This window comes from Brachyistius frenatus, unplaced genomic scaffold (genome assembly GCF_029030835.1).
Source record: "Brachyistius frenatus isolate BFR_SWC_R1_liver_20210118 unplaced genomic scaffold, ASM2903083v1 Contig_11, whole genome shotgun sequence".
Lineage (NCBI taxonomy): Eukaryota > Metazoa > Chordata > Actinopteri > Embiotocidae > Brachyistius > Brachyistius frenatus.
Window position 1 is genome coordinate 4,901,767 of NW_027210610.1, and position 19,692 is coordinate 4,921,458.

At 40.0% G+C, this 19,692-nt stretch overlaps 1 protein-coding gene across 2 annotated transcripts in view; it reads right to left on the reverse strand.

Annotated features, from left to right (window-relative positions):
* Positions 1-3,865: 3,865 nt before the first annotated feature.
* Positions 3,866-19,692, reverse strand: part of nrg3b (neuregulin 3b) — a 178,101-nt gene continuing 162,274 nt past the window's right edge. For both annotated transcript variants that reach the window (XM_069691700.1, XM_069691699.1), the window contains 3 exons: positions 14,006-14,115; positions 8,348-8,530; positions 3,866-5,076 (listed from right to left, as the gene is read on the reverse strand). In XM_069691700.1, the coding sequence (XP_069547801.1) occupies positions 4,344-5,076; positions 8,348-8,530; positions 14,006-14,115 (1,026 nt within the window). In that variant the 3' untranslated portion in view covers positions 3,866-4,343. The remainder of the gene's footprint in view (positions 5,077-8,347; positions 8,531-14,005; positions 14,116-19,692) is intronic.

Below are 19,692 nucleotides of genomic sequence, written 5' to 3' on the forward strand. Positions count from 1 at the left end.
GGCCACAAACTACAGTGCAGACACAAGGATGGTTGGGTTTTGTGACCTTCCCTTCACTGGTGTGATGGCCGTTTCTATCCAGCCTGTTGTCCTTCCCAATCAAATATTACACCGAATGCTGCTGTTTTGCCGTTAGCTTCAGAGAGATATGGACAAAGTTCCCTTTGGCATCAGCACTCTGACCGCCCGGGTTGAAGAATGAGGTCATGGGATGGAGTGGAAAGTGATAAAGCCAATGGTTGGAGGTGGTTGGATGGCACAAACACGACACATTTTGCCCGGGAGACTGGTGTTTATGTCCTTGAGAAAGCAAAAGTCAAAATAGATTTCTTTTCAGTAACGTAAGTTAATAAAGTAACACAAATAACTTATATAACGTACGTTAAGTAACTGTTTTCAGTACCATTACTTGTGTAAAATTACTTATTTTAGCCTTAACCTTGATCTTTTTTCAAACCCTAACTTAGTATTTCTGGTGTCAAAACCAACCAAATTGCGACTCATATTTAACCAAACTATGATTTTTTTCCTAAATCTGACCACATTAGTTTTGGTGCTTAGACCTAAAGTACCTTGTGTGTATCCCTGAGTTGCCAGCATGCTGTGACAAAAGCAGTATTTAACACTTTGGGATGAGAACAAGTTGTTCTTTACCTTCAATAGGTAAGGATAACTCTGTAGTTATGTTTGGGATATTTTCCAACCTTTAACAAATAGTAAATCAATTTCACTATGAGGACACAATATTCCTTAAACCATGCCTTGTTACTAGCTTCGTCAGGACATACTTGCTATCATGCTCACAATGTTTTTCTTTAACAGGTATAATAATTGCTAATTAAGCACACACGCCTCTTGATTGATCGTGTCAGCATACTAACATTTGAGTCTGGGCTGATTTGGTAGTACATTAGGTCATGAACATAGACTAGACCTTTTTCCACTACATCACCGTATTTTGACATGTCATAGCAGGAATTTGATAACATGTAGTTGAGGTCCTGGTATTGTGTCTGCTGGCTCAAAAGAAACAGTGAGTACTTTTGCAGACATTAAAAATACATATTAAAAGATTCAGCACCTGTTTAGAAGCAAAATAAATCCTGTTTCAACTTCTGAAAGCGCTGCAATCACAATGTCAGCAACTGTTACCTACGCACAAGCAAAACATATTTCATCTCAAGAAAGAAACTGAAACTTGTATTAACACGGCCGGTGGTGATGTTAAATATCACCTGATATCCCACGTTGAGGTGAGCTGCTGAGAGATGTTAGCAGACATCCACACTGGTAGTGCTGCATTACACATGCTGGCCTGCTGTCCTCATAATCTCTGTGCCATCTGGTGGGGAACTTCACTGTCCCCTTGCTTCCCCGGCTCATCAGTATTCCTCTCACACTGAGCGAGAGAGACCAGTCTGAGTGCGACAATCCTCAGAAACATAAAAGAGTAAACACCAGTGAGGATTAATGGAACAGTAACAGGGCCCACCTCCAACAAACCTGACACAATACAGGTCATTTGAACACTTACTTTTTCCATCTTCCTCATTGTTGTCCGTGATTGCGAGCGTTGCAGCCCCCTCAACAACTCAGCATCCTCTCATGGTGTCCACAAATTCACCCAAGAGCTAATGTTTAGTGTGAACTAAGATGTGCCACCGATACTGACAGACACATAATTCCTCAGGTTCCTGGTTTCTCGGTTGAGTTTTTTTTTTTTTTTTTTTTTTTTTTTTTAGCAGGAGAACCCATTCAGCAACTAGTGAGACTGGAACTCTTTCAAATGATACTTCAAACAGTGTTTTCAACATTCAGAGTGAGCTGCGATCAAAGACTGATCCCTTCCTTTTCAAATCCACATGGCCTCTCATTAGTGCCACACTGGAAGAAGATGTCTCTGGCACGAATCTATTACAGTATCATCGTTTCCAGCTTTATATTTAACTACAATGCTGAGCTGTTTGGAAATGACTGTGTCATACGACATATGAGTGTTTTCAAACGGCTTTGTATGTGAATTCGTTGTCAAAGTAAGAAGAGAAATTAACATGTGGTTGGATGCTTTTACTGTAGATGTCAAGCAACATGGTGCCACGATTGGCAGCTTTCCATGAGAATGGCTCAGTGAGTTTTGGGAGCTGTTGGATCCAGTGTTGCCACTGCAAGTGTATCATGGCCTGCTGGATATAACTCCTTGTAGTGTGTAACTATTTCTTGTTAAAAGGCCAACATGTCTACAAATACAAAAACAACAACATTTTAACAGTTTGCAAAATAACTTGTCAGAAACAAAATTATATGCTAACATTACACAGAGGAGGCAGAGCACATAGGAGTTTTAGATTTTGGAAGAAAATACGGAAAATGTGCAATATGTAAAAATCTAACTTGACAGTATTAAGTTTGGATCATAATATTCTTGACAAATTCTACTGGAGCAAGGAATTCCAAACTGGTAATAAACAGAAGCCCATGTGATGTATATTTTACAGGTTGTTCCTGTGTGCGCTCAGTATCTGCATTTAATCTCCAGCTTGATGATGATGTTGCATACAAAGTAGCTGCTACCATAAGCAGCGCTGGTGATTTCAGGTGCCTGCCTTCCCTGCACGCTAACTTCCTGCACAGAATTCTTAGTGAACGACGCACCTGTGCATCTTAATCACAAATATAGAGTTTTGAAGAGACAGTGATGCATATAGATTTGTGTTTTAGTGAGGTGCTGGGCTACCCTGAGCCTCCAGGACAGCGCTCGGGATCCTTGGAATAGATTCTGTGTCTTAAGGGATGTTTTAGTGATAGTGCTGAGTGTGCTGTCAGACCAAAATCTCTTGAGTGACTGGGAATATCACTTATTTGTTCAGTTCCACCCCCCCCCCCCTTAATTCTGCACTATTTGCACACCTGCCTTTTGTGATCACTATAGACAATTGCAAATACAGTATGCAAATCTGTAAACATCTGAAAAATCGGTGGAAAGTGTGGTGAATTCTGTCTCGCCAGCAGTCACTGTATGTATTTAGAATGCTAAATATTTTCTATTTATGGTAATTTTTATCTTTCCTTTGCAGCTGCCTCGGCTCTATTTCCCCTTAGGGATCAATGAAGTTCATTTTAATCTTCACAAAAACCTTCTTATAGACTCAAGATAGTTTTTTTTTTTTTTTTTTTTTCCTGCAGAGAAGAAGTGAAGAAATCTCAATAATACCCATTTGTAAGTCCTGTACATACAACCTCGCCAACAGTCATTGCAAACCTGAAAGGAAGGAAAGTGAGATATACTGAATTTGACGTAAATGAGGCATAAATAAAGAATTGTACTCGGCTTGTATGCTGCTGTGCTTCATTTCCATCCACAAACCTCATGGCCATTGTTAGAATTCAACACAGAAGGTCTTATTTTGTATTTGTAGCCTATGGATACAGCATAAGGTTTATCAGGAGAAATTATGAAAAATAAACATAATTCTGCACTCAGTGAGAACACCTCTGAAGCCCAATCATTATTTGCAGCATCTGAGGCACTTTTTGTCTTCATGCACAATAGTTCCAAGCCTTTAATAATCATCCTCTCCTCATTTTGCACCTTTAGTGTGAGATGTTCATAGAAAACTAGCTATATAACCTGTTGCATTATTTAATTCCACGCTGATAATTAGAGTGCCAGATATACGGGTCTGTTGCTGTGGAGATATGGGGGTGAACTGGCCCTGACATTGGCATATTTTATGTTAGCTGTGATTTGAACATCTCGGGTATTTATACTGATTTTTTTTGTACAATAAAAATGACAATTGATGAACACAAGCACATTGACAAGATCATGTAAAGAAACTTGGATTCAGATGAACAAAGCCCTTAATTAACACTGTTATCTTAGTCTTTATTTTGTCACAATTGTATGTCAAATATATATACGTCTATATGACATATATTATATGACATATATAATTTCATTTCTTTACAATAGAGAAACAACATAGAGATGACACACTATTTTGGTTTCTAAGTAGAAGCTCCTTTTAAATAGTGGCATTTTTTCAATACACTGTTTAAGTCAAGCTCCCACTCAAGTCACGGTTTTGTTTTCCTTATTGAGTCACATTTATTCACAATGTGTGTTTGTTTGTCTCTTTTTCTTGGTAATTTGATGTCTTTTGTGTCAGTATTTTTTTCCCCTCTGCAGTTCAATCTGTTTGTGTTCCTTTACAATCGATGGCCATCTGTTATTGGTCCATGTGGCCACCCAGATGGTCCCACCTGCTAACCATTCTGAGCCACCAGCAAAGGTATACAGTTATTGGAAACAGTGTCTTCGAAGCTTTACAGAGTTAATTCAATCAGCTTGCAGAGGGCTTGGCATAAGCATTTCCAGTGCCTCTGCAGCTGGGTCCTTTGGCGGCCAAGTTTGGTCTTCCGTGCACGAGAGATGTCTGACCTTGGCACTGTCCCTGGGCTTCTCTCAAACCTGTGGTCCCACTGACTGTGTGCAGAACTCTGGCTGAATACTGGACACTTCTTCCCTCCGACTCCTGTACAATCCCAGCCTCGTGAGTGTTTGTGCCACCGTACTGGATCTCGCTGTAATACCCAAACATTTTCATGGGGCTGGAAAGGCTTTTCTGTTTTAATTCCTGCGTGAGTTCCGCTGTGATTTCAATGGAGCAGGGTGTTTGTGTGGAGCTGAGGTTCTTCTCCGACCCCATAGGAGCAGCGGTGGTGATGGCAGGAGGGATAACACTGCCGTGCTTGGCACTAGTTGCCGACACAACAATCTCAGGGTGAGAGGGAGCACTGCTAATGGGCAGCCCCAGCTTCCCAGCCAGCACAGGGTTCCACTTGAGGAGCCCGGCTTGGTTCCGGTCACTCATGTGCGCGTGTCCAGCCTCAAGGTCACATGCTTGGAGCGAGGGGATGATGGGCACGGAGCGGGTGCGCAAGGAGGGCGGAAGGAAGGTGGTTCCCTTATCTAGGCGGGTGCAAGGGACTTCAGTCCATCCTTTTCTGGCTGTAAAGTGAGAGAGTGAGGTCCGGCTGAGTAGGGCACCGACCCTTCCACTGGCAGAATCACACCTTTAGGCAGCACAGAGAATAGAAATGGCAAGGTGAGAAAAACATAGCAAGTCATCAACACTGTGACCTTTTCATCGAAGACACTCATTTCCCCAGAAGAATAGAAGACAGTGAATAAAGTAAATATGGAGATAAGGTTGCTATTGTCTTGTGCTTTTACAATTTCATTTCAATTCCACAAAAAAAATCCTCTCGCACCAACAAAACGGTCATTATTTAGGTATTGTTCTTTCATAATCTTTGAGTAATTATTTATAATCCTCAGCATGAGCAGGCATGTATTGTTGCTGCATGGATGTTTAACTAAGAAATCCCTTCTCTCATGACTGCCTTATCGGAGATTTAAGGCTTTTCCACAGCGGCAGATGGATTCCTAACCCCGGCCTGTGTGAATGGAAACACTATGCCTTACCTCTTTGCACTGCTTCACATGCGTTTTAATTTGAGATTGTGAAATAAGAGTCACTACACTGTTTCGCAGAGCACACTAATAGACCTGTGCCGTAACGTTCAAGGTGGATACTGTATAAGTGTGCTCAGCAAGTACATTTTGCAGGATGATGAGTCGTGCAAATGTATCACAGAAGAGTGAAATGTCACAAAAGAGTGCAGATGAGCTTGAAAGGCATCACGCTTGGTATGAAAACAATACAGGAACAGGAAACGTATCTGGAGTCGAGTGGGTAAGTTTGTATATTTGTTAAATGTGCAGAGGAGTTAATATTGTTACTGAAGACACATTCACATATAGAATTGTCCCAGCACAGCCTTAGGATACAGCCAGTGTTACTGTCAGCCTTCAGAGACTGTTTGTAGCATAACCAAGTTTTAATGATTGAATTACTTTCCCACTCCCCCTTGCTATTAGAAGGGCAAATGCAAGCTGGAGGTAAATCCGACAGATCAAAACATATCTAAAAATAACTCCCACAGCAAATTTGCCTTCAATTCGGTCCCTATCTGCGATGGGTAAATAGATGTTTTGACACTGGATAATGAAACTGACAATACTCCGCTGGGATTTGTTGTCACAAAATGGGAAACATGGAAGGGTATTCTTGTGTTTGTTTGCTGTTCTCGCTTCTTTTTTTTTTTTTTTTTTTTTTTTTTAACACTTTCCGCCACACCACACTCTGTGCCTCCATCTTTCCTTCTCTGCACGATCATCATCTCCTCCTTTCCTCACTTTCCCCTCTCTCGTTCTCTCACTCTCCTTTCCACCTCCCATTTCTCATTTCCAGAGATGAGAGGCTGTATCCATGGCAACACGGGAGACGTGGGGGCTGGAGGAGGAGAGGGAGGGGGGGTGTAAGCTTGGTAGCTCGGTGTTGTATGGCTTGTAAGTCGAGAAATAGGTCATTTCAACCTTCTGAAGGCCAGCGAAAGCCATATTTGAGTGATGGATCTGTAAGGGAATTACAAATGGCTAATGAGATCTAAATTGTTTAACTGTACAAATGCAATCTTATTCCCAAGAAGATGAGAAGCCGTATTATTTCAGTACTTGAAAAAGCTGTGTTAGATTTAATTGTCTATAGCTTACAGATTTTGCCTTTGTGATTTTAAAAAAGAATTCTCATTAGTTTCTTTATTAGTTTGTTTGTTGTTCTGTACAAGTGTGTGTGTGTGTGTGTGTGTGTGTGTGTGTGTGTGTGCGTGCGTGCATGCGTGCGTCCGTCCACGTTGCTGAAAGTGTGTGTTGAAAAGGGAAACTGCTCCTGGAGGATCTCTCTGCACAGCCATTTGAAAGAACTGCTGAGCTCCATGGTGCTTTGTTTAAAAATGTAAATTATGGAAATAGGTCACATAAAGAGTTTGCCAGCTTGCAGTGCATCTTACAAGTCACTGTGACGCTCAATCAGGTTGGCATGCTAATAGGAACATTGCTAGGCACTTTTAAGTGTGTGGAATGCACAAGGGACACTACTGATTTAATGACAGACGTTTCTGTTAACAGTGCCATCGCTCAAGTTGCACACACTGACAGCAAATTAGGGCTGTTTCTGAGTCATATGCTAAACAGGACTGCTTTACTCAGACTTAAAGATGCTCTTGTCTGCATCTGTAAACAAAACCTAAAATAGTTTAATGTTTTCAGTGTTACTTCATTAAAGAGGAAATGCCAGTGGAGCTGCTTGACATAATGCATAAATCTATTTAGGAAAGCAAGCACCTAAGTAACCAGCAAAAGATGAATATTTTCCGGCTTTGGTAGCTCTTATGCAACAATAATTCGGATTTTTTTTTTTATAATCTGAAAATGTTCAAGGGAAAATAAAAGTTTTCAGTGATGTCAAATTATGTGCAACTTTGTCTCTCTTTGAATTATTTCTTTCCTCCTGGAGGACACTGGACAAACATTTCCTCTTTGATAACAAACGTGACAAAAAGGATTTCACATCAGGCTACTTTTCTGAACATGTGCCAGGGAGGATGATCAGGCTGTACTTTTAAAAATGTGTTTTAAGCCCCCTGATAGCCAACTGGTGAGAGGCTTGCTCTGCCAAAAGTTCTCCTTGCTTTGAACGCCTCCTGAAACGGCGCCAGTAGCTGTGCTTTGCTTATGGTGGCCGTCAAAATAGGGCAACTCGCTGTCCTTACTCGACATCAGGGTGAACATGATGAGACTTCAAGATGTCTAAATGCCTAAAATTAATCTTTTGCAACATGTAGCCTCGGTCATGGCTCTATACTTAGCTTGTAAATTACAGAAAATGAATAATTTCATTGATGTGTGAACCACGAAGCATCCACATAATGCATGAGCATTAGACAAAAATCAAAGTATTCATGTAAACCTGTGCGTCATTTGGTAATTAGCATTGGCACAGTTATTGTATTTGTAACCCTGTTAAAACATGCGTATGAAACAGATTTTCATTCACAGCAGCTCAGTGGCAAGTGCAGGAAGGATTACACACATACTCATATCTTCCCCTGCACCATGATACTGTTGAGCAGTTGGGATCAAGTGTGTTCTCCAAATTAATTGTGACAGGCCCAGCTGAAGGAGGGCACTGCAGATCTAATTTATTTCCCTGGATTAGATTTCATAGGCTAGTTCACGGATTTGAACTCAGAGCATTTCAGTCATAAAACTAATTTCTCCCAAAATTATCCCTCTGCCACTCCATCTTAACCTCTGTTAGTCTGGAGGTCTGTATCACTGAACTGAGCACTTGGCCCGAGAGTGGAGAGAGGCAAAGAGAATTTCCTCTTAGTGGATCAAACAAACACGACAAAACTAACAAAAAGACAGAAATAGTTTCACCTTCTTATGGAGTCCATGTCTGTTGGCTCATCCTCCTGCAGGTGTTTGTAGACATGGCCGGCCGCTCTGGATCCGTCGATGAGATTTGTCGATAATTTGTGCTTCCCTCTGGAAATGGGTGGGGTCCTGAAGTAATTAGTCTCTCTGCGTTGTTGAGCGGGACTTAGTGAGAGGGAACTACTCCTGTAACCAGAAGGCAAATTACTGTGAATGAAAACCGTCAATAGAGCAAACCATTTTACAAAAGCTTTATCAATTGAAACAGCACTCATTAATCTATTGTATAATATTCATCTCATCTTCTGTGTTTATTGAAGCAAAATGGATTTAAAAAAGAAACTATCACATTCCACCTTCAATTGACTCTGTGCATAAACAACCTTCTTAAGGGAAAGTCTAAGAACGAGACTGAGGTATTAGATACACGTGGAAAGAAGAGTAATTCACCAGTGAGTTAGACGCTTTACATAAGTATTAAATAATCTGTCATGGCTAAATCGAACAGACAACAAAATTAATTGTGGTTAAACAAAACTTAATCTGCAAGTTCTGTCAGTGGCTCTTATAGGTTGTATTTGTTCGTGCTTATCACAAAATGACATTGTAGCTGACAATTTATTATTGTATTTTATTTTGTGTGTTAACCAATGTTAAAACGTTTTTATGTAGTTTTTGGAATATTATTTGGTTTGTGTATTGCCAATTTCAACTTGAGATTAACATACCTTGTCTATGTATTTCAGTTTCTATCTACCTGTTGAAGCAGAGGGCCATAAAAACACACTTTTGTTAGTGTACTTTTATGTTCGGGTTGTATTCGTATATTTAACGTAAACAGAAATATAATTTTCTGTGGAAATGTGGAGTTGCTATTTTTTTCTTTTCAAAGTATGTTTTTTTTATTTCTGGAGAAATCACGTTAACTTTCAGCGAATGTAAACTTTATTAGGGCCACTGATTTTGTTGTTTTTACTTTTGTCAATAATTTATGTGTCAGATGTTTAACCAGTGCCATCATTTTCTGAAATGGGGACATATTTGTTAATTTTTTTAATGTTTTGTCATATTTTTTTTAATGAAAAGGCTGAGCAGCGATGTGCTGGGGACCATGTGTCACTGTGGGTACGCACAGACGATTCTTCTCTCATAAAAATTAAATGAGTAGATCTGAACTCTGATGTGGTTGGCGTTCCACGAACTGTGAGTGACCCTCTTGAAGCTGCCACATTAACATCAGTATGCTCACATGTTTACCGTGCTAAAATGTTGATGATTGGAGCTATTTAAAGAATAGAAAAAAACAAAACGTGGGAGTCAAGTCAAAAAAGGTTATGCTAGTTCGTCTTTTAGAGTTCGAAATACTTCACAGATTAAGAACTATGTTTGACCTGCTGGCGTTATGTGAAAATTCAGAGGATCACCAACCATTAGCCATTCAAATCCATCCTTGAGGGACCATGAATATCTACATCAAATTCTATGACAATCCGTCCAGTATATCTTATAATATTTCACCTTTAACCACAAAAGTCAGCTTCAGGGAAGCTCTTGAGGAAAAACTGGGATTACCTGGAGCGTTAATGCCTGTACAAAGACATTGATTTAGTTTGAAGTTAAGTAGTAGTCTGACTGACAGACCAACCTTTCCATCCAAAGAGCCATGTCACTAGCATGGTGATGTAAAACACTGCTAAAGTGCTTCTTTGTGTGAACTTTAAAATGTATTTGTTGAAATACACACTGTTGTACATTGTGATTCATTTTACTTCATTTGTTTATTTTGTTTGTGTGTGTATGAGAAACATGTTGTAACTGTGTTTTAAAGGCGCTATATAAACAAAGCTTTACTGACTTACTATATGCTGCAATTTTTAAATAACTAGTAGGCCTATATACTGATGTCCTGCTGCTGATGATGATGGAAACTCTTTCTTTAGATACTGTGCTCTCTGTCTGGGCACACTGATTTGAAAACTGTTCTGTGTGCAGTAGGTGGGCTACTTCAAAGCAGATACCCGAATGTCTGCAGCAATAAAGCAGTGACATCAAATGTGAATCAAAGTTATGCTGCACTCTATTGCAAGCTGATGTGGGTAGTCCATCTTGCAAGAACAAAAAGATCCAACAGCACAAGTGGGACTATGAAATACAGACCTAAGTCATTTTCAGTTTGAATACATTCAAGAGTGAGCCTCCCCTCATTTTCACCAGCTGCTGTTTCTTCTGTGACCAATAGGTCACTTGATTGTGCTAGTTTAACTGAACCAAAAAAAACCAAAAAACATATTATTATTGTTGGGTGAATAACTTATGTTATTCAACACAAATCAGTTTCAAACAATCTTCCAGCTTGATTTTGGCTCATGAATAATTTGGCATTGCGGAAACAGCACAATAGAAAAATAGTGTGAGTATGAAGCGGTAGATCGTTTGATTCTTTTTGTTGTTTTGATAATCAAGATGTCCAAAAATGTTGTAGCTTGTCCTTGAACTGAACTCCATCGTTCCTTTTAAATCGTAATGTAATTAATTTTGAAAACTAAATCGTCCAGTAAATATCTGGCTGTTTTGATAGATGACTGAGACATTGTTCATAAATGTTAAGCTATAATAATTTCCTGATGTCTGTGGCTGTGGAACAATACGCATTGCTAATGTTGGCTCAAGTCTTTTGCTGGCACTGGCTTTTGAATTGACTGATCATGAAAAATTGATATGAACAAAGCTGAATCATGTCAGTTTTGTTGGCTATTAGCATGCTCATTTTTTATTTAGGATTAACTGAGAGCTGGAAAAATGAATATATGTTTATATGGGAAAAATTGGCAAGCTGTTGTTATTATTAAATATTAAATGTTAAAGGTTTAAAACAAAAAGGCATCTGTTTATCTCCAAAACTGATGTCTGAAGGGGCAATCAGCACATAGTATTTTCACCAAACTTTATCTCTGTTTATGCCTTTACTGGACATATTAAAGTGAAACAGAAAAGACTTAGACTTAGCTAAATTTGAGCATATTGATTAGCCAACTCCCCCCCCCCCCCCCCCCCCCCCCCCCCCCCCCCCCCCCCCCCCCCCCCCCCCCCCCCCCCCCTCTCTCTCTCTCTCTCTCTCTCTCTTACTACAATTTCCTCATCATCCAATCATGACAAAGGAATCTTGGTGATTGATTACATTCCACAATACCACTAAGGAAAACAATGATTGACCTCTGGCAGAGCGATAATGTTATTATATATTATTTAAAATGTTCTGCTGGCAAAGCAACTTCAAAATATCCACAACAATGGGCAGCACAGAGTGAGCCCTGCTGATTAATTCAATCAGAATACATCAAATGGAAATGATTAGTTGAAAATGATTGATTTGGTCATTTTCCTGTGGTGGTGTGAACAACAACCTCTGTGCAGAAGGAAGGTGTTAGTCGGACTGTAAATTCACAAACACAATACTTTTTAGGCGGACTCGTTAAGTATCTGGGGATGTCGGCCTTTGGGATAGTCCACCTCTTTGGTTCAGCCTGAAATATGTCTTGACCAACAGTGCTGGATGGACTGTCATGACATTTTGTACAGACACTTGTGGTCCCCAGAGGATGAATCCATCTAATGTTGATGTGATCCTTTGACTTTTCCACTGGTGCCATCATGAGGATGACATTTGTGCTTTTTAATGAAATGCCTTGACAACAGTAGGATGAGCTGACATTTGGTACAGCCATTCATGCCCACCTTGGGAGGAATTATAATAACATGAAGGCTGATCCTTCATGAGGAAAAATGTTTTATTTGTTGATTAGGGCCAGATTCCCGCAATTCCTGTATTTTTCGTGTGCTAAAACAATGCTGAACAAGGTAAACATTGTACCTACTAAACATTAGAGTAACCATTGACATCATGAGCATATTTTCATGCTCAAGTTAGCATTTAGCTTAAAACACACAAAATTGTTAATGTGGCTGTAGATGACTCTGGCTGATTAAAGATGGGGCTACAGGTGTTTAAAAAAAAAAAAAATATTATTATGTATGTGATATCTACATTGTTTTAGCAAAATCCCAGCTCATCAAATAGAGCCTGCATTCAAACAGATAAATACAGTATGTCTGCCCGTGCTCGTTCCCAGCGATAAAGCAGATGATACACAGGCAATACTTTGCAGCAATACTGGTGGGCAATAAAGACATGTTTTATGGGGCATTTCTCCTGATAGCTCACAATGTGGTCCAGTTTTCGAGTCAGTAGCTGAAAACATCTCAACATCATCCATCACAGTCTAGTTCTCTGCCTCCTCCTACTCCTGAGAACAAGCTGAACAGATGACTGACTGTCAGCTGCCCTTCATGAGGCACCTGCGTGACACTGTGTTGGAATAAAAAGCCAAGAGGAGTTGACTCTTTCCCTGCAGGCACATATGACAACCTTGTGGAAAAATATTCCTCTGTGACAAAAAACAACAACCTGATCCATTAAAATAGAGAACAATTGCTGTCAATGTCTGGTTTTCACTACAGTTGTCATCATGGTCAACCAGACATCTAAAATCTCCCTTTGTCTGTATACACACACACAACCTCTGAATTCACCGTGATCTCTCCAAACAAAGCTTCCTTTCATCACTGTGCATTCTGTACTCTGTCCTTATTGCATAACACTGAAACACTGCCAAATGCACACAGCAATGTAATGAGGCTTTAAATAAATGTGTGAAAACCTGTTTTCTAATGTATGCCTTCATACAGTTCAGCGGCAGAACTGTTGCTTAACTCTGTTAGACGAAGTAAAAGGTAAACATTTACTAGCAACCAAACGTGTTTAGTGATTTGGCAACAATCAGTGTAATAGGCGCTGAGGGAAATAAACTTTTGTGACGGGAGTTCTTGCATGTTGTGTGGCTGGGTGTCATTATCAGTCAAAGTGTGTCTGCACCCATATCATCAAAGCAAATGGAGCTTTTCTGTAAACATCCCAGACAGGGCCATTGTAGCATGCTCTATATCCACATCCCTGTGTTCTTCTGAGGATTTGAGATGGCAGCATTTGATACTGACTGCTGTGATCACAAAGTGCGGCCGCTTCTGAGATCCCTCGTAGCAAAATGTTAATTTTATTGAATCTTCTGTCATTTGAAGGATGGCTTGAAAAGAATTTGATTGAGTCAATGTTTAACTGTGCACATTAACATTCACGTCTCTTAGGAGGATGCCTCCGCCTCCCTATGTTCCTTCCGATCTGTGTGCAGATAGTCATTTCAGAATCTGCCTGAGACGCATTAAATCACTTTGCTCAGTTTGCTGGAATGTTATGTAAATAAAAAACATCTGCATTCATAACTATTGTGACCGAATATATTTAAGATTTTATTACATTAGCTAACCAATAATCTTCATATGAAATGCCTGGTTATCGCAAAGGCTATGTACACAAGGCGTAAGGCCTATGTTGTTGGCTATTTATCTGATATATATTATAGTTGATCTCACTAAATCTTTCAGAATTCTAGTGATCTGTTTATTGTTTGGAGGCCAATATATGATACGATATTACAGGAAGATAAAATGTTTCACTTGGCTACCTCTTATATCTCGATATAAGCCGACTGAGCGAAAGATATACTGTATAACAGGGCTGCAAATAAGAGTATGTCATGTGCTGACCTGAAGCGTTTCCCTTTAGACAGCGCTTTGCTGAGAATAGGCGGGGCTACCGTCGATGTGCCTGCTGCCACGTTGCCGCTCTTCACAGATGATCCATGAGATCCGCAACTCTAAAAATAAAGACAAGCCCATATGGTTAAGTGACAGGACATGGTGATAATAGCTTCAGAGTGTATCTCTACTTTCATACTCATATTGTGCAAAAGACCCCAATTTCATCAGCAGATTCATGTGTGATAGTGATCAAAGTCTCAAACAAGATGTTCAAGTCTAAGTGCTTCTGTAAGTCAACAGGGGAAATAAGATGAGGGTATAATACATAATGCTGATAACTCTGGATGTGGCTTAGCAGCAATCCCCAGTCAGGTTGAGGATGTACTCTCGCTGATGTACCCTGCGTTAGTCAGGCAGAGTGTCTTTAATTACATTTTACATTTTAAACTGCAGATTAGGAGGGGACACTTTGTGAATAAACTCCACACTGGCCCTCACAGCACTCCTGCTTCACTCAAGAATTAATCCCACACAAGATTACATTAATGGTTTCCTAAAGTACCCCCCCCCCCCCCGCCGCCCCATTCCTTCCCCTTATTCTTATCGAAATTAACACCATTATCTTAAAACAGGCCCCAGTCAGAGCTCTGGTTGTGCGACCATGAATGCCTCCAGAACCCAACCCCACCCCCTGTGAAACACTAAGTCAGGAGATAATTCTGTTATTCCAGTTACAGTACTTCCTGCACTGCCCTCTCTGTCTGTCTGATTGTACATCATTAAAGCAATTGCATGCGACTCAGAGCTGGTTCAGGATTCTCATGCCCGATAAGCCTCGTTTTCCCCCTTACAGCCCTGACACCCAGAGGGAGCTGTTAGCCGTTCCCTTGTTGTGCAAGAAAATAGTATCATTTCGACCACCCTCTCATATACCCTGCGGGTACCACAATGCCTCACTCTCAGAAACAATTGCCGTGGCAAACCTTTCTGGAGGATGATATCTATGTCTGAGGATAAAATAAATAGCTTGTGGCAGACAATGGCAGACCTGCACGGTGTAACTCATTTAGCATGTTTCCTCCTATCTTGCTTTTGTCTTGTTTTATGCCACTTATGAAAGCCTTGGATAAACACAACGGAATGTGGATTTATTTCAAGGGGAGACAAAAGGCAAAATACAGGAGGCTGAGAGAGTCACAGTAAAATCCATCAATTTTTGACTATCACAAAACAAATAAGGCAAACCTATGCATTCAGAGCAACCATAATCCTCCTTAGATTACTGTCAAACCTCAGGTCTGGAATTGTTGCATGATGGGATATTTGACCATTCTTAATCAAGGTCAGACTTTAGACACAGCAGTACAAACCACCACCATGCGTAGTTTACTCTGATGGCTGTTTTGACTCTCCCTGCTACCAAAAGGTTAACCAAATTGACTCTTTGTTTAAAAAAGAAGAGCAGGCAGCCCAGTCACTGATGAGCTTTTTTTTATATAACGCTTCTCTTGGAGTGTCTTGGAGTGTAAGCTTTACCAAAAACAAATGGCAAGAATTGGATTTAATGAAAATTAATGATCCTCTACTCATCTTTAAAATATAACTTATATTTATAGACTATAAGACACTGTGTCTTTGACAACATATGACCTCAGGGTATTGTAAATATGACTTTGGTGTGAGAGAGCACTGACTTGTAGCACACCAGAGGTTTCAGAAAAACACTTTGGTACACCATGCCCTTACCATTCTCCATCCCCATAAAGTATTCATACAGTATGCTCATTCCTGAGGGTAACTCAGTCTTTTTTTAGAATAAGGCTGGACTAGTTAGTTAGCACCACTCCAGGTTCCATCTGATGGGAATAGTTTTTTTGTCCACCTATTCCATCATGTTGGTGCATGTCTGTTTCTGTGCATGGTGTCCTCTAGTTTGATACCCTATCTCTTTTTTATTTGAGACAGACCTTTTACACCGAAAGAGATGTTGATTCAAGTCTCAGAGGAAACAGGAGGAGTTTACGCATGTAATTACATTCCGATTTCTCTTTTGATGCCCTTGCCTTTAAGAGTATTTTGAAAGGAGTCACACTATCATATATGTTCTAAATTACTTACAAGTATCTATATTGCATTGCAGGAGCATGTGCAATTCACATGGCGATTCAGACTCAGCATTACAGATGGGGGGGGGGGGGGAACACACGCAAAGAATTGTTTCTAGATGTGCAAATATGTGTAAGTAGTTGAAATCCCAGATGGACCAAATAGGCAGAAATGATCTATTAAGATGCTGCATGTGTCAGAACAGGTGCACAGAGAAGTCTGATATAATAGTTCAGGGTTCAGAGGGACATATAGCATGAAGGCAGCAGGTGTCTAATTTTAAAAAGCACACTGGGTTTAGTAACATCTGGATTACTACTCAGCACACTCGGCCTATGACACCTGAGTTGAAGGAGATGATATATTTTTGTGAGGTTAAACAGATTGGAGTGGTGCAACAGCTTATCATAGATTTGATATAGAAGAATAATGACTGAAATAGATTTCAGTTTTCTACTCCTCTCTCATGCACCTGCCTTGAAAGAGCCTGCCGCCGTTTGTTTCTAGCTCGCTGCGCTCATCCTCCACCCTACTGCCTCGCGCACGCCTGCACGTCCGCACGTCCGCACACACACACACCAAATGTTTTGCGCCTCTTTAAGAACACTGTGCTTTTCATTTTGTCTGTGTAACTTTAAAGAAAACAGAGAACTTGGAGGGCTGCACCACCCACAGCATATGTCCTCTCCCTAGATGGTTGCAAGCTGAGGGAGTGGGAGGAGAGAAGCAGTGGTCTGGGGTCGCCGTGTCAAATCTGTGGAAAAATAGGTTTCACTTTCAATAGGTTTTTTAATCTTTCCTTGGTCTGTTCTGCTCAAGCCCCCTCCTGGGTGCTTTATAGCCAGTGATCTTTCACATCCCACCTTAAGCTTCCCTCACACAGTTCTATTATAGCTTGTGTTTCTGTGTTGTTGTGTTATTACCGTCTTGTATTTTGATTTTTGCCTTCCTCCTGGCTTTCTTTCTGGGTTCGGAACTGAAAACACGTTGTGGTTTGAAACAGGGCTTCACCACATGCTGAGCCTTCATACATTCCTGTTGCCACAAACTCACAGTCCTGGGGTTAAAATAATAGCCTGCCATTGTGCCGTGGGCCTGCATCTGACTAAAATACATTAAAGTGGGCTCTGATTCGCTGAGGATGGTTTGGTGTCAGAGGAACTCTGGGAACGCTTTACTTTTCTGTGTTCTGGCTATTTTTAAATAATGTTTTTATTTGACTTAAACACAAGTACTTAACAGCTTTCCCAACATTTAGTTCAAATGTTGTACCACTTCTCAGCTGTCAACCGATACGAGCCATAATTTCCAACGACATCTTAAAAAAGCTTTTAGATTGTGCCAACTGCTGTTCCGTAGGTGGGGCTAGCTTCAGGGATGTTTGTTTCAGTGGGTGACACGTGACACTTTTGCATTATTAAAGAGACTTGGTGCAGGCGAAACACAGAAATGACAGAACAAGGCTGAGTTTGAATGAAGAATTTCAAACAGCAAATGCAAGTGTGCAAGCTTGTTGATTATTAAAGAGGTGCATTAGCCTGGAAGATACATTGATGTCACTATACCTTTACGCATACATCTTGAAACGAGTCCTTCAAATTGTAGAAAAAGCTAAGGATTTATTTGTGTTTATTCATGTTATGAAAATGTCGTTATCTAAGAGTCGATGCATTGTAGCATGTTTAGTGGCTTGTCAAATGTTTCTGGGATTGTGAAAAGCTAAGTGAGTAAAAGGTTACTTGATTTGCAAAAGGCATAAAGTTAAATGTGAAATATTTCTTCAAAATTTTAAGCAAAATAACTTTTTCATTGCCGTCTTTTTTCAGTTTCAAAATAACAACAGCAAAAACGAAAAGGGCCTAATGCAAAAATTTGGGCACCCTTCATGGTCAGTACTTCGTCACTTTGAAAGAGTCCATTGTGGATTTTGAGGAGTGTTTAGGATCTTTTCAGAAAGAAAAGACGGTGTGACACTTGCTTTTGCAATTTGCTGGTATTTAATTGAACACATTCTTCTCTCCACCAGTGAAATGTTCCGTGTGTCACACAAACTCAAAGCACGATCAATCCACCCCACTGCTTAACTGTTGGAGATGTGTTTTTTAATGAAACTCTGCACCGTTTTTCTCTAAATATACCTTTGATGTGGCATTCCATTAGTCCACAAGGCTTGTTTCCAAAATGCATCAGGCTTGTTTAGATGTTTATTTGCAAAATTGTGAGGCTGAATTCTGTGGTGATGCAGTAATAGTTGATCAGATTACATTTGTGCAGTGTCCATGCACAGTGCCCCACCACTTCAGAGTCTGCTAAAGAAGGGTTTTGATTTTCCTTCCAGCTGTCCTATGAGCAGCCCTCATTGGGCTGCTTTCTCGTAGGAACGTTTTCTTGGTCATCCAGACCTCAACTTCACCTGTAAGGATATATTTCTTATCAACATTAAGAGCTGAGGAAACGGCTACCTGAATACCCTTTGCTATTCTCTTACACTATAAATTTATCCTGCTTTGTGGGCATCAGTTGTTTTGATTTTTAGAGTTCAAAGCAGCTGCTTCCAGGAGCCCACGGCTGTTGATTGTCGAGACAAGGTTTGAGGAGTCCGAGTATTTACAAAGCTTTGAAATTTGCATCACCTGGCCTTTCCGAACGATGATTGTGTACAAACTGAAGCCCTAACAAACTAATTAAGGTGTAAGGCCTTGGTAAAACTTATCCGAGAGCTCAGATCTCATTTGTATGGTGCTTCTTTGCTTTTTGTCCACTTATAAATAATGTACAAAACAATAATACCCGAATCTTTCTTATAATGTTTCTATTCATTTCAATGTCTCTATTCATAGTTTCAGGTATTTTGACTCTAGTTTTTTTAATATCACTGTATACCATGGAAAAGCAGTGATGCGTATTTCCTCAAATAAAGGCTGCACACTAAATAAATTCAACCAACCAAACAAAAAAGCATCTTTATGAAGACAAAATACAGGAGAAAATTAAAAATTCACACAATATGTGGCCATTTTTCTGAAGCCAAACTAAGAGGGTGCATTCAGGAAGTGTTAATGGATTACGGCGAGCGATTGCACTCTTTGGATGAAACCTTTACAAGTGCACATTAGGGTGTGATTAACTTTCTGCGGAGACATCAGCCTTACCAGTGCGATACATCCTCAACCTGCTTTGCTATATATGTCTGAGTCAGTTCTCTCTTCTGCAGTGTCTGCTACTGAATACCTGCCATTTGTTTTTACTTAACCAAGAGTTTGTCCCTGGGATTTCTATATTGTGAGAAATATCCGCCCACATTACATATTCTTCCTTCGACTCTTGGTGTTTCTTCAGTAATTAATAAACTAACATTTCTTTTCTTTTAGTTTGTAGGTTGATTGAGGCTTAAATGCCCTTAAATGATTTTATTTGAGTAAAGTAAGTAGGTTGGGTTAGGTTAGGTAGTTACTTTATTAATCCCCGAGGGGAATTTTTTTTCGCTACAGCAGCATACAGAAGCAATAAGATAATAATAGAAAAGCAATAAAATAGCAGTAAAATAGCAGTACAAAAATATAAAATATAAATATAAAATATAAAAT